The sequence below is a fragment of the Sus scrofa genome, chromosome 6, assembly GCF_000003025.6.
Source record: "Sus scrofa isolate TJ Tabasco breed Duroc chromosome 6, Sscrofa11.1, whole genome shotgun sequence".
Classification (NCBI taxonomy): Eukaryota; Metazoa; Chordata; class Mammalia; order Artiodactyla; family Suidae; genus Sus; species Sus scrofa.
The window spans coordinates 95,140,692-95,162,496 of NC_010448.4; the positions used below are offsets into that span (position 1 = coordinate 95,140,692).

The 21,805-nt window shown below is 42.2% G+C and overlaps 1 protein-coding gene across 1 annotated transcript in view; it reads left to right on the forward strand.

Annotated features, from left to right (window-relative positions):
• Positions 1-21,805, forward strand: part of MACF1 (microtubule-actin crosslinking factor 1) — a 357,742-nt gene that overhangs the window by 180,307 nt on the left and 155,630 nt on the right. The window contains 20 exon segments of the mRNA XM_021095983.1: positions 2,558-2,724; positions 3,605-3,717; positions 3,818-3,924; positions 4,335-4,454; positions 4,603-4,698; positions 5,358-5,485; positions 5,574-5,667; positions 5,866-6,020; positions 6,866-7,139; positions 8,127-8,255; positions 9,489-9,566; positions 10,145-10,163; positions 10,166-10,305; positions 12,314-12,418; positions 13,027-13,122; positions 13,700-13,825; positions 16,354-16,506; positions 18,056-18,210; positions 20,921-21,047; positions 21,449-21,632. Of these exon segments, the coding sequence (XP_020951642.1) occupies positions 2,558-2,724; positions 3,605-3,717; positions 3,818-3,924; positions 4,335-4,454; positions 4,603-4,698; positions 5,358-5,485; positions 5,574-5,667; positions 5,866-6,020; positions 6,866-7,139; positions 8,127-8,255; positions 9,489-9,566; positions 10,145-10,163; positions 10,166-10,305; positions 12,314-12,418; positions 13,027-13,122; positions 13,700-13,825; positions 16,354-16,506; positions 18,056-18,210; positions 20,921-21,047; positions 21,449-21,632 (2,566 nt within the window).

Sequence of the window (21,805 nt, forward strand, 5' to 3'; positions counted from 1 at the left end):
CCATAAAAAGCAAAAAAATAAAAATATACATAATGTAGAAAACTTGGTAAATATAAAAATCACCTATTACTACCACTAGTTTGGTGTATTACATATACACATATGTGCATTTATTACATTATGTATATATATGACTATTATTTAGGGTTTAAGCTCTTTATAGCTTTTTGCTACAAAATATTTATCATATTTTAGTAAAAATTCTTTTTTATTTTAGCTTTATTGAAGTGTAATTGACAAAATTGTGATATTCAAAGCATACATCTTGGCAATTTGATATACAGGCATACCTCGTTTTATTGTACTTCACAGATACTGTGTTTTTCACAAATTGAAGTTTTGTGGCAGCCATGTGTCAATCAAGACTCAGCATCACTTTTCCAACAGCATTTGCTCACTTCTGGCTCTGTGTCACATTTTGGTAATTCTTGCAATATTTCAAACCCTCTGCCAGCAAAAAGATTACTATTCCCTGAAGGCTCAGATGATGTTTAGCATTTTTAGCAATAAAGTATTTTTAAATTAGGGTTTAATTGTTTTTTTTAGGCATAATGTTATTGCACATATAATTTACTATAGTATACTATAAACATGGCTTTTACATGCACTGGGAAACCAAATCGTGTGTGACACACTTTATTGTGATTCCCTTTATTGCTATGATCTGGAACCCACCCTGAGTGTCTCCAAGGTATACCTGTATGTATATATTGAGAAAGGATTCCCACTGTCTGGTTAACTCACATGTCCACCACCTCACTGATTTAGTGAGAACATTGAAGTTCTAAACTCTTACGAAATTTCACTTACATAGCACGGCTTTATCAACTATAGTGATCATGTTTTACATTAGATCCGCATACCTTATTCAACTTACAACTGAAAGTTTTATCCTTTTTCGATCCTTTTCCTATTTCACCCACCCCAGTCCCTGGCAACCACTATTCTGCTGTTTCTATGACTTTGACTTTTAAAAGAATTCCATGTATAAGTGATACCACATAGTATTTGTCTTTCTCTGTCTGGCTTATTCATCCTCAGCATAATGCACTCAAGGTTCATCCATGTTGTCACAAATGGCAGAGTTTCCTTTTTGTAGCTGAATACCACATCTTTATCCATCTATCCATTGATGGACACTTAGGTTGTTTCCATATCTTGGCTGTTGTGAATAATGCTGTAGTGAATGTAGGACTGCAGGTATCTCTTCAATGTCCTGTTTTCATTTCCTTTGGATGTATACCCGGAAGTGGGATTGCTAGATCCTGTGGTAGTTCTATTTTTAATTTTTTGAGGAATTGCCGTACTGTTTTCCATATGGACAATACCAGTTTATATTCCCACCACAAATGCACAAGGGTTCCCTTTGCTCCATGTTTTCACCAACTCTTATCTCTTGTCTTTATTTGTATTTTTCTAATGATTAGTGATGTTGAACACCTTTCCATAATACCCGATGGCCATTTGTATTTTTTTTTTTTTAGGGCTGTACCCGGCATATGGAGGTTCCCAGGCTAGGGGTTGAATCGGAGCTGTAGTTACCAGTCTACACCACAGCCACAGCAACGTGGGATCGGAGCCACATCTGTGACCTACACCACAGCTCATGGCAACACTGGATCCTTAACCCACTGAGTGAGGGCAGGGATTGAACCTGCATCCTCATGGATCCTAGTCAGCTTGTTTCCGCTGAGCCATGACAGGAACTCCCTGTATGTCTTCTTTAGAAAATTGTTTATTCAGATCTTCTGATCAGTTTTAAATCAGATTGTTTGTTTTTTTGATGTTGAGTTGAATGAGTTCTTTATATGTTTTGGATATTAATCCTTTTTCGGATATATAATATACAAACATTTCCCCCCATCCCATAGGTTACCTTTTCGTTTTACTGATGATCTCCTTCGCTGTGCAGAAGCCTTTTAGTTTGATGTAGTCCCATTTTTGTTTTGCTTTTGTTGCTTTTGCTTTTGGTGCTGGTTTACATTTTTTTTCATTGCTTTTTATTTATTTATTTATGATTTTTTTTCCCATTACAGCTGGTTTACAGTGTTCTGTTAATTTTCTACTGTACAGCAAGGTGACCCAGTCACATACACACATATACATTCCTTCTTCTCACATTATCATGCTCTACCATAAGTGACTAGATACTTATGGTATACATTCTTATATAAAAGTTCTGGTACATTTCTCTAATGATTTCCTATCAAGTGTATGTATATTTTAAAACTTATTAAAAACTGCCCTCCAGAGAATTTATGTCCTCTATACTCTCACCAGTGGCAGTGTATGAGAATACCCAATTTTACGTATTCTTTCCCATACTGAATAGTATCACTAAAAAAAAAGACTTTCCTAATTTGATAATTAGGTAAAAAATGACCTTTTCTAGTTTTAATTTGCGTTTCTTTAACTACCAAATAGAGTAGTATGTTGGAGTTGTCATCTGAAGTGCTGCCAGGCTTGGATCTCCCTCTTTGAAGGGCCATAAAGTATGCAGAGAAGGTTAAAGGACATCATCTTATTACTAAATTACTCACGTCCTGTTTTTTGGCAGATCTCTGACATCTACATTAGTGGAGAATCAGGGGACATGTCAGCTAAGGAGAAGCTGCTCCTGTGGACCCAAAAGGTGACAGCTGGTTACACAGGAATCAAATGCACCAACTTTTCCTCCTGCTGGAGTGATGGGAAGATGTTCAATGCACTTATTCACCGGTACAGGTAAACACAGCGGAGTTTGGGTGGGTTTGGAGTCATCCTATCTCTTCTTTGTAATTAGCTATAATGCCATATTTCCCCTCAACTAACAACCCAGGCTCTGGTTCACTTTATTTATTTAAAAAAGGAATGTGTAGCGTTCCCATTGTGGCTCAGTGGGTTAAGAACCTGACAAGTATCCATGAGGATGTGAATTAGATCCCCGGCCTCGCTCAGTGAATTAAGGGCCCGGCATTGCTGTGAGCTGTGGCGTAGGTCACAGATGCCGCTCGGATCTGGCATTGCTTTGGCTGTGCTGTAGACCAGTAGCTGCAGCTCCAGTTTGAACCCTAGCCCAGGAACTTCCATATGCTGCAGGTGCGGCCCTAAAAAGAAAAAAAAAGTAATATGTATTGAACTCGTGCAGTGGAAGGAGAGAGAGTGGCAGGGGTTGTGGCGTTTTGGACAGGTGGTCAGAGGTGGCCTGTCTGAAGAGAAAGTGGAGCAGAGCCATGGATGAGGAGTGGGCCACGCAGCCCTCGGGGGTCAGTGTGTTTCACTTGGAGGAAACAAGTGCAAAGGGCCTGAAGTAGGGACTCACTTGGAGTGGGTGAGGAAGACAAGAATTTTGAATGACAGAAATCAAAATCATTATACTGTTATTGGTCATAAACATGCCCGTTCCCTTGAAATCCAACAAACCTACCATCATGTAAGTTTAGAATTAGGGAGCACTGGGCTCCTAGAGTGTAATAAAAAATAGGATTAGTGCTCCTCTAAACCTCCTCTCTCTCTCTAACTCAGTGTTTTTTAGCTGTGAGTACTTTTAAGAAGGGTTCTTTGTGTGAACTCCTGTGTGGTGTGTAGCTGGGTGCCTGTCATGTGCCTTGATGGACTTTTACAGACCCGATCTGGTAGATATGGAGAGGGTACAGATCCAGAGCAACCGAGAGAATCTGGAACAGGCTTTCGAAGTAGCAGAAAGACTGGGCGTCACCCGGTTACTGGATGCAGAAGGTGAGAGCTGGCCAAAGTTGATTCTGTTTGGCAGGTATTCATTATTCGTTCCCCAGCAGGTTCCTTTGTTCTAAGAAATTTCTTGTCCTTTGTCTCTCAGATGTGGATGTGCCATCTCCAGATGAAAAGTCTGTAATCACTTATGTGTCTTCGATTTATGATGCTTTCCCTAAAGTCCCTGAGGGTGGAGAAGGGATCAGTGCTACGGTAAAAGAACACTTTCCTAAAATACCTTCTGGCTTTGATTTGTTTGGGTGGAGTAATGTACTGATTAGACTAGCTTTCTTTAGCACTCACTGTCTACAGTGCACTTTTATCTTTATACATCATCTTTATACATAGTTCTTGTCCTTGGTCCCTGGGAGTGAGTTCAGATATCACTAATTGTGTAGCATCCAGCATAGGCTATTCTAGGTGTCAGGAAATTGAATCCCATCCTGAGAATCCTTGAGGAGCTCTGAAACTGGGCCTCTGAGCATAAACTGCATGGCTGCATCTATATAGGCAATTAGTGGAAGGGACTTTATGTGGTTTGGGGTGGCCTGAGCTGCTTTCTCCTGTGCGTGTCTTGCATACCGCTAACCAGAAGGTGTGTGATATTTTCCCTTTGGCAATAGGAAGTAGACTCCAGGTGGCAAGAATACCAAAGCCGAGTGGACTCCCTCATTCCCTGGATCAAACAGCATACAATACTGATGTCAGATAAATCCTTTCCCCAGAACCCTGTTGAACTAAAGGTAAAGTCATGAACTTAAATTGTTTTTTTTATGAATTCACTCTGGGGAGTAAGTAAGTCTCAGAGCTTGTTGCTCCTGGTACCTGGGTGAGGTGGTATGAAAAACTGGGCCAGGTTGCTCAATATTCACCAAATATTGATCTTTGTAGGCACTTTATAATCAATATATACACTTCAAAGAAACAGAAATTCTGGCCAAGGAGAGAGAAAAAGGAAGAATTGAAGAATTGTATAAACTATTAGAGGTAAGGAAGCTTATCCTTTGCTGAGCCTTGAGGTTTGCTGTTAGCTCTTTTTAGACCGATTCGTTGCATCTTCTCTCTAACTTGCTTTAATAGCAATATTCTCAGGGTCACATATTGAGCATCACTCTTAGGCTGCACTTGACTAGTTCAGGTGAAGGGGAAGAATCAATCACCTCTATTTTTTAAGGGGCTGTTGAAACATGGCATATTTATGTTTATTCGGAAATCCTGAGTTGTATGGATGTTTTCCTTTTTTTCAGAGGGAAGCTAATTCTCTCCCTAGGAAAGGAAGAAAAGAGACTTTCCTTCACATTTGATTCCTAGAGAATTTGAACCTGCAGAGATGGGCATTTAACCTCTCCACAGTGGGGGTTATAGGGAGGGCAGGAGAATTTATGGAAAATTTAGAAGGAATGGAAGGTTTTCAAGCAGATTGTCTCTGTATTTTGGAGGTGACTTTTTTGCTCTTACCTGAAGGTGAAGTGCTGCTAAAATATTTAGTTATTTTCTCTTATTAGACAGTGGGAAAAACTGTTCAATGGCTGGGTAAAGAAGCAAGGAGTCATGGATGAAGAATAAATTAAAACTGGGGCCTGAGGGCATGTATTTTTGGACTAAGAGTTTCTCTGTTTTTGTTTTTGTTTTTTTATCTTTTTAAGGTATGGATTGAATTTGGCCGAATTAAACTGCCTCAGGGTTATCACCCTAATGATGTGGAAGAAGAGTGGGGAAAACTCATCATTGAGATGCTAGAGCGAGAGAAATCGCTTCGGCCAGCTGTAGAGAGGTGGGTCCAGAACCTGAAGGTCATCTGGCATTGCTTCCTGGGCTGCTTTGAGCCCTGCACATGACTGTGGTTATGATCTTATTTTTAGGCTGGAATTGCTGCTACAGATTGCAAACAAAATCCAGAATGGTGCTTTGAACTGTGAAGAAAAACTGACACTAGCTAAGAATACACTGCAGGCTGTAAGTCTGACTGTTTTGTTTCACCTCTTATGGCACATGTTTTCCACCTCTTACCCTGTGCTCTAAGGGTGGATGGACATCAACAGCAGAGGGATCCAGCTTCCTTTCTCTTGGAATGGCAGTGACCCCTTGGCTCCCTTGGTCCTAGTGGGTGGGAGCGATGGGAGTTTCCCTTCTTATTCTCTCTTTCTCTCTCAGGATGCTGCTCACCTGGAATCAGGGCAACCAGTACAGTGTGAGTCAGATGTCATCATGTACATTCAGGAGTGCGAAGGTCTCATCAGACAGCTGCAGGTGGATCTCCAGATCCTGCGGGATGAGAATTATTACCAGCTGGAAGAGCTGGCTTTTAGGTGAGGAACGTGGGACTCCAACAGAGTGCTTGCCTGGTGCTGAGGCCCAAGGATCAAAAGTTGAGAACTGGGAGTTCCCTGGAGGCTCAGCAGGTTAAGAATCTGTCATTGTTACCTCTGTGGCTTAGGTTATAGCTGTGGTGTGGTTTCCATCCCTGGCCCATCTACATGCCACAGGTACAGCCAAAAAAGGAAAAAGAGTTGGGTATTGAATCTTGTGATATGGACATTAGAGGACCGTGTCTCAGTAGGATACTATATAGTAAAGCACCCTTTACTGTAGGCAGGAAAATTCTCATGGTAGAGGATAGTTTTAGGCAGGAGAATTCTCATGGTAAAGGATAGTTTTCCTTTATGGCAGGCCCTGCCCAATCAGCTCTTGTAGGACTCCCTAATCTTTGTAGCATCTTATACCCCCACAGATTTCAGGGGGGCCTGCAGTGGTGTGGCAGCACATCAGCTTTAGAATTGCTGGGGTGATTCAGTGCAATATTTCATACAGGAGGAAACCAACCCCCACAGAGGGGATGAGGATCTTTGTATGGAGCCAAGATGAAGAGCCACATCCTTGGACTTCTGTTCTATAGTTTATTCTGTTCTGTCGTCCAGGAGTTAGACAAACTGGGGTTGATTTACTTCCTTCCAATTAACACTGTAATTTAGCATTTGCCTCAAAGACGACTCTGAATGATGAAGATGTTAATAGCATTCACATAACACTTTTTCTTTCTCAGAACACTTTTCCTGATGTGATCTCATTTTTATTTTTACCTCTTCCTTGTCAAATAGATAGGGAAGATTTTACCTTAAAAAACCATGTTACAGATTTAATCTCTTCTTTTCAGGGTCATGCGTCTGCAGGATGAGCTGGTCACCTTGCGTCTGGAGTGCACAAACTTGTACCGGAAGGGCCACTTTACTTCACTTGAATTGGTTCCACCCTCTACTTTAACCACTACTCATCTGAAGGCAGAACCCCTGACCAAAGGAACCCATTCTTCTGCCTCCTGGTTCCGCAAGCCCATGACTCGGGCTGAACTTGTGTCTATTTCCTCCTCTGAAGATGAAGGCAATCTGCGATTTGTGTATGAACTGCTATCTTGGGTGGAAGAAATGCAGGTGGGTGTACCTTCTGGATGCTTGTGCAGCACACGGAGGTTTACTGGATCCAGCAGCTCATCTACGAGGACCCGTTGCTCTGTGCCCCTTGTATAGATTTCCCTAGTTATTGATGCTTCCTAGGACCCAAGCCCCCCTCTACTAAATTTTAAAAGGATTTGGATCAGATCAGAGCCTTGAAATCCCATACTAAATAGCATAGGCTTTTCTAATGTGAAGCCCTTCAGGAATCTCTTCCCTTCGGCTAATTGTGCTATAAGTGGGAGCTAGTGGGAGAAGTTGCAGAATCTATAAATCTCGGTCATCCTTCCTGAAGTGTCCTCCTGAAGTGGCAGAGGAGCTCCTACTTCACTGCTGTTTTTGTCTTTGCTCTTAAGTGTAAGACCAAGCCTGCTGTGCATCAGAATTCTAAGGGGCACCATTTACATGTGTCTGGGATAATGGTTCAAGTTCAATATTGTCCTCTTATCCTTCTAACCCTTTTGTATTAAATTCTTCCCAACTCCTGATAATCAGATTCCCCTGTACCAATAAATAAAGCCGTTCAAAGACAAGTTAACTGTTTTATGATTATCCTCCATTGACGAATAGTTGATGGCATGAATGAAGCATAGTATCTACAGATACGTATTTCTCATCTCCATTCTGATTATGAAATGCAGAGATCCCATGATGGGAAATGCCTCAACTACAAAGTTAAGCATTGCAGCCTGTGGGCACACCTTTCTGGTTGGTAAATTCAAGGATGTGTTCCCATGATGCAGCAACAAAAGACCACTCTTGCTTCTATAGTGGCTGAGGTTTTGTCTCCAGCTCCTTGGGGGTGGTTATGGCCTGCTTTCCTGTAAGAGCCCAAAGTGGAGATGGTTTAGATGTCCTTTTTTCCTCAACCCCCATCCCTAGCCCCCTTGTCCAAACATTGATTCTGACAGTTTTCTTCTTCTGACAACTTAGCAATAAATTATATTTGTATTTTTCTTTTTTTAGATGAAATTGGAACGAGCAGAGTGGGGCAATGACCTGCCTAGTGTGGAGCTTCAGCTGGAAACACAGCAGCACATCCATGCCAGTGTGGAAGAACTGGGCTCGAGTGTCAAAGAGGCCAGGCTCTATGAGGTGTGGGGCATTCAGACTCCATAATGGGGGGTGGGGTGGGTGCACGATGAGGCCATGCATGGTGTACCTGTCCCTCAGGGAAAGGGGGCTACCCATGAGCCACACTTGACCTTAAATCCCCTTTTCACATGAAGTGTCTCTTACTCTTTGAAATAACTTTGTGAGAAAGGTGTCTTTTTTGTTTGTTTGTTTGTTTGTTTTGTTGCTTTTTAGGGCCGCACCCGCAGCATATGGAACTTCCCAGGCTAGGGGTCAAATTGGAGCTGCAGCCGCCAGCCTATACCACAGCCACAGCAATGTGGGATCCAAGCCACGTCTGCAACCTTACACCATAGCTCACAGCAATGCCAGATCCTTAACCCACTGAGCCAGGCCAGGGGTTGAACCCACATCCTCATGGATGCTAGTTGGGTTCATTAACCACTGAGCCAAGATGGGAACTCCAGAAAGGTTTTTTTTTATTAGCCCCTTTTTATTAAAAAAGAATAGTGATACTGAAAGCTAAGGTCAAAATTAGTAAGTCATGAATGCAGTTTCCAAACTCAGGCCCTCTGCTCCAGAAGTTCATGCTTTTTCCACTTCACTATCTTCTTGCAATAGAGAGCTGGTAAGAGAAACTAAACAGTCTCTCCTCTTCCTCACTCAAAATTTTGACCTTCCTCTCCAAAAACCAATTGATTAGGAGTTCCTGTTGTGGCTTAGAGGTAACAAACCCGACTAGATGTGAGTTCGATCCCTGGCCCTGCTCAGTGGGTTAAGGATCCAGCATTGCTGTGAGCTATGGTGTAGGTCACAGACTTGGCTCGAATCTAGCATTGCTGTGGCTGTGGCGTGGGCCGGCAGCTGCAGCTCTAATTCAACCCCTAGCCTGGGAACTTCTATATGCTGCAAGTGTGCCCCTAAAGAGCGAAAAGAAAAAGAAAAAAAAAAAAAAAAAAAGTCAACTGAATACTTTGAGGTCTGGGTTTTGCTTGGAAACCTCCCGGAATTTCTGGAAACACAGGACCAGGAGGTCTGTCAAGTGTGCTTGCCCTGCTAAACTGTTCCTCACTCAGTGTTGCTCTGAGCTATGAAATCTCACCCGGAAGTGTGCTGGTCAAGTGTTTTGTTTTCTCAGAGTAACCAATCTTTATCTCTGTGCAGACATAACATTTACATAGCTGAAATCATACCATAGATGTAGTTTACTTACTCTGTCTCTAATATATTTTTAATTCATTCCTTTCTTATCAGGGAAAAATGTCCCAAAATTTCCATACCAGTTATGTTGAAACTCTTGGAAAGTTGGAGACACAGTATTGTAAATTGAAGGTGAGTTTTGACTGTCTTTTGTTCTGTTCATGGAGAACCTGGATCCCTAATTCAGGAAGTTCTTGGTTTGGCCCTGTTTTGGTTTTCTGTCTGATAGATTATATTGTTTACTGTGCAGTTGTTCATATGTATTATAATATTTTCTCAATTCTCTTAATGGATCAGAAACCACTGCCCCAGAAAGTTTGAAGTAAGTTGAGCTTATCCTCATTATCACACTTCACCTAAGCAGTGGCTCTCGTGTCCGCCAAGACATTAACACTGAAAGCTTGAGGTTGACAGGGAGGGGACTCCTGTCTTTCAAGACTGACCAGAACAGGACAGGCCCAGGGTCATTCTTTATCTAGGGAGCACCACAAAGGCCTGGCGAGTTCTCACTTCTAGCGAGGATTGACAGGGGCTCTCTGGGAGCCCTATACCTAACTTGTACTAAATTTAAGTCTGCGGAGAAGCACCCAGGGATTAAGAAGCAAGGCTAAATTTATTTCCTCAGCTATTCTTTGCTTTGATGTCAAATGTGCCATCTTCTCCAGATGAAAGGCTGGCAGCCTAACCTTGTTAATCCTCCCTTTGTCTAGGAAACTTCTAGCTTCCGGATGAGCACCTTCAGAGCCTGCATAAATTTGTCTCTAGAGCTACAGCTGAGTTGATCTGGTTGAATGAGAAGGAGGAAGAAGAACTAGCATATGACTGGAGTGACAACAATCCCAATATCCCAGCCAAGAAAAATTACTTCTCTGTGAGTCGAGCATGACAGACCTGTCCTATTTTGTAATAGCAGCAGAAGGAGCTGAGGGGCTGGTCTGCTGAGAGCTTGGGTTTCTGGATTTGTGTTTTGCTAGATGGAAATAGGGACCCTGCTTAACGCATCTGTTGATGTGAGAAGTGTGCATGGAGAGAGGGGAAATTAAGCTCTAGAATGAATTTATTTAGAATGCCTTTAGAAAGGCAGTATTGTGGGTGAAGAGAGCAGCACTCTGAAAAGTGAATCATTTCAGAGGCGATGTAACTTTGTGGTCAAGATTATAGGCTTTGGAATGAGGTAGATCTAACATCAAATTCTTATTCCTCCACTTATTAGCTCCGTGACCTTGGTAAGTCATCTAATCTCCCTAAACCTCTGTAAAATGGAATAATAGACCACTTCAAAGCGTTGTGTAAAAGGCTAAGATTTAGTAAGTGAATATAGCAAGGCATGTAGTATAGGACTTAATATTGTTTAACTGAGGTATATTCTCAGCTTCTCACAAATTCCGAATTCTCTTTAACTTATTCAGTAATGTTTGGGTGTTCCTGTCGTGGCGCAGTGGAAATGAATCCAAGTAGAAACCATGAGGTTGCAGGTTCGATCTCTGGCCTCACTCAGTGGGTTAAGGATCTGACGTGGCTGTGGCTGTGGTGTGGGCCAGTGGCTACAGCTCTGATTAGACCTCTAGCCTGGGAACCTCCATATGCTGCGATTGTGGCCCTAAAAAGACAAAATAATAATGATAATAATAATAATAATAATGTTTTGGCCTCAATCTCTTGGTTTGTAAAATGGAAGGAAAATTCAGCATTGGACAATGGGACAATGCTTTTTATTCTTTTCAATGAAAATATGTATATATATATAAGTAGGATTTTTTTTTTTTTTTGCTGTTTTTAGTATTTCCATATCGCAGACTCCCAGGCTAGGGGTTGAATTAGAGCTACAGCTTCTGGCCTATGCCACAGCCACAGAAACACCAGATCTGAGCCTCATCTGTGACTTACACCACAGCCCATGGCTCCTTAACCCACTGAGCAAGGCCAGGGATCAAACCTGCGTCCTCATAGATACTAGTCAGATTCATTTCCTCTGAGCCACGAAGGGAACTCCTAGGAAGATGTTTAATAATGTTTACTTCATTAGACAGTGGTGTATGATTCTTCTGAAGTAAATAAGAAAGATACTATAATACAATAAATAGTTTGTATGAGAACAGAAATTAGACTGTTATAAAGAAAGTGCTCAGAGGGAGTTCCTGTCATGGCACACCAGAAATAAATCCAACTAGTATCCATGAGGATGCAGGTTTGATCTCTGGCATTGATCGCTCAGTGGGTTGGGGATCTGAGTTGCGATGAGCTGTGGTGTAGGTCACAGACGTGGCTCAGATCCAGCATTGCTGTGGCTGTGGCGTGGGCCAGCAGAGTAGTCCCAATTCGACCCTTATCTTGGGAACTTCCATAGACTGCAGGTGCGGCCCAAAAAACAAACCAAAAAAGAAAGTGCTTAGAGAGGAATCAAGTGCTCAAGAAGGGATCGAATCTAGTCGTGAGGATCAGTAGCCAGCTGCACAGAAGGGCTGACATCTAAACCGAGGGCCCTACAGTGTTAACAGAAAGGAGGGCCAGAGGAGGGCACTACAGGCTGAGGGGGTAGTCTGAGCAAGCCAGCCAGTCAGATATGTGGTTCAAGTGCTGAGTTCGGTGGGTGCTACTGTGAATGGCCCACTCCAGGCACGCTCCCTCCTTCCTTTCCTTCAGTCTCATCCCGTGTTCTTCCTCTTGCTCAGGTCCCCTATCCTTTGTGAATCTTTCACCAGCAATTTCAGCATTTTGCTCTTCTCTGAAATCTTCTGGCATGTCTGTCTGTGCAGCTCATATTGGCACTAACCCTGGGTTGCGGGCTCCTTCAGAGTAGAGCGAGGAACACAGCTTTTTCTTCGTTGCTACTCCTCCCTTTATAGCACCTGTTGGATAAAACTGAATTTAATTTTCAGGAGTTGACAATGGAACTAGAGGAGAAACAGGACGTGTTCCGGTCTCTACAAGATACAGCCGAGCTGCTGTCACTGGAGAACCACCCAGCCAAGCAGACAGTAGAGGTGTGTGACATGGGACGATGTGAGGTCAAGTGCTGGGACAGGAGTTGGGGGGGGGGTCACTGTAAACGTATTCAGACCTAGTCCTGCTGAGCAGCTGGGAGGACGTATCAGGATCATGGTTCTTGGGTCTTCTTCCTTTTTACCCCCTCCCCCAAAGACTACAGACAGTTTTGGTGGTAGTCTAAGGAGAAACAGCAGAAGTGGTGCTGACTCCTGTATTCCTGGGGAGAGTGACTTGAACCATACATTTTCAACTAACTACCTAGACAGTCCCTGGGTCTTGGAGTGGAGCCTGTGCCTAGAGAAGAGAAGCAGTGGAGGAAGCCGGGAGGGATTTGTTTACACCGGGGTTTTGCTGACAGATCATTTAGTTGCAACTGAGTGTGGAAGAGCCCCTTTCTATGTCACACCTTTTACCAAAACCACTTTGGATAAAAAATTATGCCTCTTTCCCATGGAAGCATTGAGCCATTGCCAGTCAAGTATCTCTGTCTGTCTTCTGCTGGCCTCTCTGGCCCTGGCAGTGTGGTGTAGCTGAAGAGTGTGTTGCACCTTGTGTAGCAGGGCTGTTGACACCCCCCCCCCCACCATGTGCTTGGTTGCTGCAGGCCTACAGTGCCGCTGTCCAGTCCCAATTGCAGTGGATGAAGCAGCTGTGCTTGTGTGTGGAGCAGCATGTGAAGGAGAATGCTGCTTACTTTCAGGTATGTGGGCTTTGAGTTTGTGTGTCTGTGTGTATTTGAGTGTGTATACATGTGTGAGTATATGAATGCAACAGAGAGGATAAGGAGGATAACCTTCTTCATTTGGGCAAGAGATTGTGTGTGTGACCGTGCATGTTAGCATGTATCTACATGCACGCACATAGAAAGGTGAGGTTAAAAACATGTCTCTGTCGGTTAACCTTTACTGTATAAACCACCACCCCAAAAACGGAGTTGCCAGAATTCCCGTTGTGGCTTAGCGGTAACAAACCCAACTAGTATCCATGAGGACGAGCAAGGGTTTGATGCCTGGCCTCTCTCAGTGGATTAAGGATCTGGTGTTGCCATGAGCTGTGGTGTAGGTCGCAGACGTGGTTCAGATCCCGTGTTGCTGTGGCTCTGGTGTAGGCTGGCAGCTGCAGCTCCAATTCGACCCCTAGCCTGGAAACTTCCATATGCTGTACGTGTGGCCCTAAAAAGAAAAGAAAAGAAAAGAACCCCCAAAATCTGAGTTGCTTAAAACAACAACAATCATTTAGTGATTATTATCACTAAACATATCACTCTATCCCTGCAGTTCTTCAGTGATGCCAGAGACCTGGAGTCATTCTTGAGGAACCTCCAAGACTCCATCAAACGAAAGTACTCCTGTGACCACAGCACCAGCTTATCCCGCCTGGAAGACCTGCTTCAGGACTCCATGGTGGGTGTTGTATCAGCGGGGTGATTGCTTCTGAGAAAAAGAGTAACCTTATCAGCTGCTGCTATTTATATCCTTGAACACTCTAGGGCTGTGGGTCATCGTTGGAAAGTTTGGCTCACATTTAGAGTTTAGTCAGTTTTGTTCTTTTTCCTTTTTTTCCTTAAATTGCTAATAAGAGTCCTTTGGCTATGCTGTTGAAATAAGGGCCTAGCCACATGTCCCTGAGCCACGTAGCGCTCATCATAATTTCTTTTGCAGTGCTCCTATTTTTATTCAATAGTTGGAGCCAAAGGTGGGGTGTAGAACATGAAAAACAGGGGTTGACAGGATGAGCTGACACTAGCTTCTTTTTCACTCTGTCATGCAAAGAGAATTAAAACAAAACATCAAGGAAGTAGACCTGAGCCAAGTTTTTTCTCCTTGGGAGTTTTCTTTTGATAAGAAGGATGTATTTGAAAATGGATTTTAATTAAGGATATTCAGATCTTATTTAGATGTAATGCAGTATTTGTCCAATTTGCTATTGTAGCATTATTAACTTTTTAAAAAGATTTGTGTCCAGTATTTAATCCAAATAATCTTACATTTATTTTCTCCTGTGAACTGTTCCTTCAGGCGTGCTGCTAGTAAAATCAGCAGCAGAACTGCATATGTTTATTGAGTGTGTATTACAGAGTTGGCAAGACAGGGATCAAGCTACATCTCAAATTAAAGTAGAAATGTGTATGTAGTAGGAAATTACTCTTCCTGTATGAGAAGCCAGGAAAGTCTCATATTTCTGTAAAAAATTATAAATAAGGGAACCAGAATAATCTAAAAAAATGTCATTTTTTTTTTTCATGAGTGAAACTTGGGCATTTGTGAACATGAATTGATTTACCAAAAAAAAAAAAAAACCCAAAAAAACAAAAAAGCCACTTTCAGGTATTGTAAAGCTAAGAATGGGTTTAGATTCAACTGTTTCACCTGGGCAAATAATCTGTTGATGTAACTAATTTGGAATGAAGGGTGAAGGCCTGACTTTTCCGATGTTGTCTCTAGAATGTCTCTCTTGGAGGTACTTCAGGAATGAAGGAGGAATCTAATAATCCTTGGCTATTATCTCCTCCCTCCCACAGAGTACCTTCCTGTCATAGGGTAACTCCTCTGCAATTGTGTCATATCTTCTCTTCTCGAGGGTCGCTGCTCTGTTCCCTCCTCTCCAGGTCAGGGGCATCGGGTTGGCGGCGTCATCGGGCCATGGAGTCACCTGGGCCTGCTCCTCAGCTTGTCCTCAGCTTGTCCGTCAGGTTCGGGAGCATCTGTCCTGGCTTCTGGTCCTTTTCAGAACTTTGACCACGCTGAGCACTTGGTCTCTGGAGCCTGAGATGTTTGGCTGTGGGTTAGACAGAAATTGACATCTTTATTGCAAGGAAACTGAAGTGGGTAGACCAGCTCTCAAGACGGAGCAGCATGGCTGTCTCCCTGACATAGTCCATTCCTCTTTCTTTAATAAGTTAAAGTTGTATTTCTTCCAATCATGCTCCCGGGGACAGGCACAGGTAGTTTATTTAAGCATTTCTTTTTCTTTACTTGCATATTCTTAATTCTTTAATGGCATTTCTTAACATTATTAACTCTTTACTCTCATCACATCTACTTCCATCCTAAGAAAGCCCTCTTCCGGGGACTTGTTATACCTCAAAATGGGCTAGAAACATCCTCGTTAATAAAGGTTATCTTTTACTCTCTAATGGAATTGGTAGTAGACTGCTACCAATTTTGTTAACAGGAAGTTCATTCGTTTTTAAGAAAATTGGGTTTGCAGAGACTTGAGAGTTTCAATTTTGCATGAGACTTCTTTCAAACCAATCAAATTTATATAAATACAGCACAGCAAGACTCTAAAAGGTAAACCCTAAATCATCTGTCACGATGCCTTCACCAACAGCATTGGTTTCTAGATTGTTGGTTGAAGAGCTAAGACCTTTCTCTAGAAAGTTTGATTCACTTTAAGAAAGTAAAATATCTGTAGTAGAGCTTGGGAGATATCATTATTAAAAAAAAAAAAATTAAAAGAGCATAACTCTAGCTTCTCCTAAGCAGAGGCAAGAGCTGGCTTCCACCAGTGAGAAATTGGATAATAATAATAACAACCACACCTCGTTATTATTATTGTATTTAACTTCCATGTTCTCTGAACCTTATTTGGAGAAACCTTTGTTAGCTGTAGAGCTGTATTTCACAGCTAGAAATTCTTTTTTGTTTTATTTACGTATTAATTTATTTTTGCATGTGGCTTTATGGTTCATTGAAAAGGACACCTTTCTCAAGGTGCAAAATTTGAGTAAAAAGCACTTGATAGCAGACAGAAGCATCCTCTCCTGTTTTCTTTATCCCTGTGTTTGTAAAATGGCTCCACCAGGGGATCCCTACTTAACTGAGAAGTGACATTCTCGGAGGGAGTGGAGCATTCAGTTTTTTTTGGTTGACCAAGTCCTCCCAAGGAGCAACATTAATGTCTTTTTGGTTTTCTTCCCATTTTGTAGGATGAAAAGGAGCAGCTTATACAATCCAAGAGTTCCGTTGCCAGTCTTGTTGGGAGATCAAAAGCCATTGTTCAGCTAAAGCCTCGCAGTCCCGACCATGTGCTAAAGAGCACCATTTCCGTGAAGGCCATCTGTGATTACAGGCAAATCGAGGTGAGGAGGAGGAAGGAGCATCTCCCACTCCAGAGGCAGCAAGGGAGAAGGGAAGGCTTCAGTTCGGGTTTTGATAATAAGGAGAGGTCAGACGATAGGGTTCTGGCACTAGAACTTAAGCGTGGTCAAATCTCTTGTATCATTTATAAAATAAGCCTCAACTGTGCAATCTTGACCTGCTCCCTGCCTCATCGATTGGCATCATTATCCACCCCGTTGCCTAGGTGTGGATAGAAATAGTGCTTTGTAGCCCCCAGGAGAGATCCTTGACTCCTGTCCTTTTATCCACACAACTAGTAGGACTATCACGTCAATAAGAGGCTTATGAATAAATATCCCTCAACTGCACATCTTTCTGTCCCTGCTGCTACTAAGTTAGACCATAAGTTTTGTTACTTGGAATATTGCATCAGTCTCACCATTGAGTGCATTTTTCTATCCTACCACCAACATGATCTTAAAAAAACAATCACTCCCTTGCTTAAGTCCTACAGTTATTCCCCATTTCTGTTTAGAAAGCCTGAATTCGGAGTTCCCGTCGTGGCGCAGTGGTTAACAAATCCGACTAGGAACCATGAGGTTGCGGGTTCGGTCCCTGCCCTTGCTCAATGGGTTAACGATCCGGCGTTGCTGTGAGCTGTGGTGTAGGTTGCAGACGCGGCTCGTTTCCCGCGTTGCTGTGGCTCTGGCGTAGGCCGGTGGCTACAGCTCCGATTCAACCCCTAGCCTGGGAACCTCCATATGCCACGGGATCGGCCCAAGAAATAGCAACAACAACAACAACAACAACAAAAAAAAAAAAGAAAGCCTGAATTCCATAATGTGGCTTCAGAGTCCTGAATAATCAATCTCTTTACCTCTCTAACCAAGACCAGGTCTTGTGTCTTCCACGCATTCCCTGGTAAATGACATTTGTCACACAGTGTTTAACCAGATACCCCATCAGAATATGTGGAATATAGACATATCGTTTTACTGTTTTCACCTCTAGTGGCCTAGCACACTTCCAAGCACATAACAGGACAAGTAAATATTTGTTATACAAAAGAATAAAGGAACTTTTCCTATACTTTTCTTTGTCTTGGTATTTCTGTCTATAAAATAGAGATGATAATGTTGTCTCCCAAGAGAAAGAATTGGTGATTTCAAATGCTTAAACGCTTTCAGGGATTTGGGTGGGGTGATAGGAAGGGAGGAGGAGGAAGTATCACAAAAGCAAAGCTGTGAGTGTTCATGTCCCTTTCATGTGTACCCTATGGATAGTAGGTACAGAGATTGCTCTTGGAGGCCTTAACAGTCTCCTTATAACTTTCATACACCGAGTTACTTGACATGGACCAGACATGTAATAAACCCTCGATTTGTATGATGTCCCAACCTTTCCTGGGTTGTATATTTAGACTCGTTATCTTTTTGTTAAAGTTAGGAACTCTCACTAAGTGATGGAAGATCTCCAAAATGATTTTTCCTTGAGGATTTCATCGCCTTGAGATAGGCACCAGGTTGTTGCTTTATCCATTAGCATTGATTTGTAAACTTGTCTCTTCAGATTACTATTTGCAAGAATGATGAGTGTGTGTTGGAAGACAATTCACAGCGGACCAAGTGGAAAGTGATCAGCCCCACAGGGAATGAGGCAATGGTGCCATCAGTCTGCTTCCTCATCCCCCCACCCAATAAGGATGCCATTGAGATGGCCAGCAGGTAACTCAGCTCCACTGCCACTCTGCTGCCACCGCTGCTTTTTGGCTGGGTGGACAGATGGAGGCATGAATCTGCTTTTGTGATTCTGAACAGAGAGACCAAGTTTTGAAGATTCATTTGGGAAACACTCCTGTTAGGAATCAAGTCTTGCACTGCCAGCCACATAGTAGATTTTCAGTAAATGCTTACGTTCAGTTGAGATGTACACAGTGATAATTCTTTTTAAAGAATTCTTGGTTATAAACAGTTTACTCTGAGAAGTTGATCTTTGTACTGATAGGTAACTTTCCTCTTTAAATTTATATTTTATTGAAGTATAGATTTAATAAAGATGTGTTGTTTAAAGATTTTTAAAAATTGATTTATAACACAAAGCTTATAGTAAAAACTAGAAATCACCTCCCCTACCCCAGAGTTCTGCTTCCCAGAGTTAACTGTTTTCAACTCTTTCAGCAGATTTTGTTTTTAATATCAAATTTCTAAATAATGTGATTTTTTCCCCCTAATATTTCTTTCTTCTTTTTTTGCCTTTTTAGGGCCACACCTGCAATATGGAAGTTCCAAATCAAAGCTGTAGTCACACCATAGCCATAGCAATACCAGATCTGAGCCGTGTCTCCGACCTACACCACAGCTCACGGCAATGCCAGATCCTTAACCTACTGAGCAAGGCCAGGGATTGAACCCGCATCCTCATGGATACTAGTTGGGTTTGTTAACTGCTGAGCCATGATGGGAACTCCTCCCCTATTATTTCTTGATTTTTTTTTTCAACTTTGGAAATTATCCAGTGACTTCCTACTCTAGGAAATTATCAATTAGTTTTCCACACACACATCTGCAATATACTTCTCCTTTACCCATCTTCCAAACTGTTTAAATCAGTTTTTGTGGGTTTTTTTGGGTTTTTTTGGAAGGGCAGTGCTGCACCTGTGGCATGCAGAAGTTTCTGGGCCAGGGGTTGAACCTACTTTACAGCAGTGACCGAGCCACACAATTTTGTTTTTTTGTTTGCAGCTGAACTGTATAGCACTCTAGGGCATTATTGCAAGCCTTAATCATGTCTTAATCTCTCTGAACTCATCCTTGCTGTTCTCCTTGATTGCGCTGGGCTCTAGTTTTTCACGCACCACAGGCATATTCTTGCCTCAGGGCCTTTGCACTTCCTCTGCTTGCTTCATATATTAACATGGTTCACTCCCTTACTTCTTTAGTTCATCTTATCACCTTTATGCACCATCACCCCGACTCAGTGCCTTTGACTCTCCATCTCCTTTACTCATCTTTATCTTTCTCCAGGGCACTTAATACTTCCCGAAAGATTATACTTTTGTTTATTGCCTTCTCCCTCCCATTAGAAGTTCCAAAAGGATAGAGGGTTTTGTCTGTTTTGTTTACCTCTGTATCCCCATCACCTAGAACTATTCCTGACATGTAGTGGGTATTCAATAAATGGTTGTTAAAAAAAGAATGAATGAGATAGGTGATTGCATATATGCATGAACAAATTATTTTGTTTACTTTCTTGTAAAACTTTGTTTCCTTGGAGTTGATAATTGTTTTTAAGTTTGCTTAGTTGCCTATTTGTATGCTATGAATTTATTCCCAAACTCTCCTACTTTACTGTAAAATGCTTCTTAATATAGCCAGATACTAGGTAATTGCTCAGTTTTCTCTTGGAAACATCTCTTTTGGACCATCCTGCTCTGTAGGCCGACTTCAGTGCTGCCTTCCTGGCATTTTCCTTTGTCTTCACACTGAAGTTCCCTTTATCTCTCTTCTATGTTGGACCCTCTGGTTCCTAGACTGCAAGTCTTATTCATTGGTTTATTCCCTGGTTTGGGAGAGTATACTCTCTAGTAGCCTGGTGGAAAAAGTGCATGAGAAGTAAATGTGAGTGCTCTCATATCTAAAAATTTCTTTCTTTTTCCTTCATAATGAGTTGGTCAGTTATAGAATTCTTCTGGAAATTCTTTTCACTCTAAATCTTGAAGGTACCGTCCCACAATTTCCTAGCTTCCAGGTTTGTTATTGAGGAGTGCAGTACTATTTTATTCTTTATCTTTCTTTTTTTAAAGTTTTTATAACTGTAAAAATCCCCCTTTGCAGTGAGCAGTACTGTGGTTTTCACAAATGAATAGAATCGTGTGTCCTCCACCACAGTCATGGTACAGACACAGCTCGGATCTGATGTTGCTGTGGCTGTGGTATCAGCTGGAAGCTGTAACTCCGTTTCAACCCCTAGCCTAGCAACTTTGATGTGCCAAAGGTGTGGCCCTAAAAAGCGGGGAAAAAAAAAAAAAAAAAAGGCTCCAGTATCAAACTATTCAGTTCCACTGCAAATCACGTTTTAAGCAGTGATGTGTTCATTTTTCAAGTTTCACATGGAGTTATTTTATCCCTGTTTCTCTCTCTCATTGCTCTCCTTGGTTATGCCTGTCTTCAACTCCTCATAGTTGTATCATATTCAGGTAACATTTGTGAGATTGATAAATATGTGCTGACATAAAAAAATGATAGTGTAGCAGATTGCTTCTGACTCTCAGTTAATTTAGGTAAGGATCCTGTGTTGTTAGTATCTTGACTTGCTGCCTTTCTCTGCTCACAGAAAAGCCCAGTTCTGAGCAGGCAATCACTTTCTCCTTAGAAGGCTTCTAATGTGGAACTCCAGTCTTAGAAAACTGTAATCAGCTTCTGTGTTGTCCTCTAGGGTGGAGCAGTCTTACCAGAAGGTGATGGCCCTTTGGCATCAGCTACATGTTAACACCAAAAGCCTTATCTCCTGGAACTATCTGAGGAAGGACCTGGATCTTGTAAAGACCTGGAACCTGGAAAAGGTAATTATGACAGCTTTACCCTAGGCTCACATCCTATTAGCAAGTTATTTTCGGAAGGAATATTTTTCCATTACTGTGAGGCTCCCACCCACCCAACTGGTGTATACTGGAGTCAGGGATACTGCTGAGGGTTAGAGGCCTCAGGATCTTAGGAATTAGAAACTTTTTCATAAGTGTGTGGAGTGGGGGGAATCCTGGTGAATTAACCATCACTAAGGTTTACATCCAGGAGGCGCAAAGTGTTTCTGAGTTGCTCACAATTTTCTGTGTCTTGATCTGGATGCTGATTTCGTGGACAAATTCAGTTTGTGAAAAATCAGCATGTTTATAGTTATGTTTTGTGCACTATTTTGTCTTACATTCCCGTTCTGTTGAAACTTGCTCTGGCCTTTTCTCTGCAGCTCCGCTCCTCAGCACCAGGAGAATGCCACCAGGTTATGAAGAACCTGCAAACCCACTACGAAGACTTTCTGCAGGAGAGCCGTGACTCGGCACTCTTCTCTGTGGCTGATCGACTGCGCTTGGAAGAGGAGGTGGAGGCTTGTAAAACCCACTTCCAGCACCTGATGAAGTCCATGGAGAATGGTGTGTGCCTGGGGAGAAGAGAGGAAGGGTGGATTGAGAGCTCCGAGGGGGTGCTGCTAGACCCTTCATATAAACTAGGAAGTGCCATCATCACCTTTTTACCATTTGAGTTGCTAAAAGACTTGAGGTAGAGAAACACTTGTCAAAATGAATTCTCAAAATCAGATCATGCA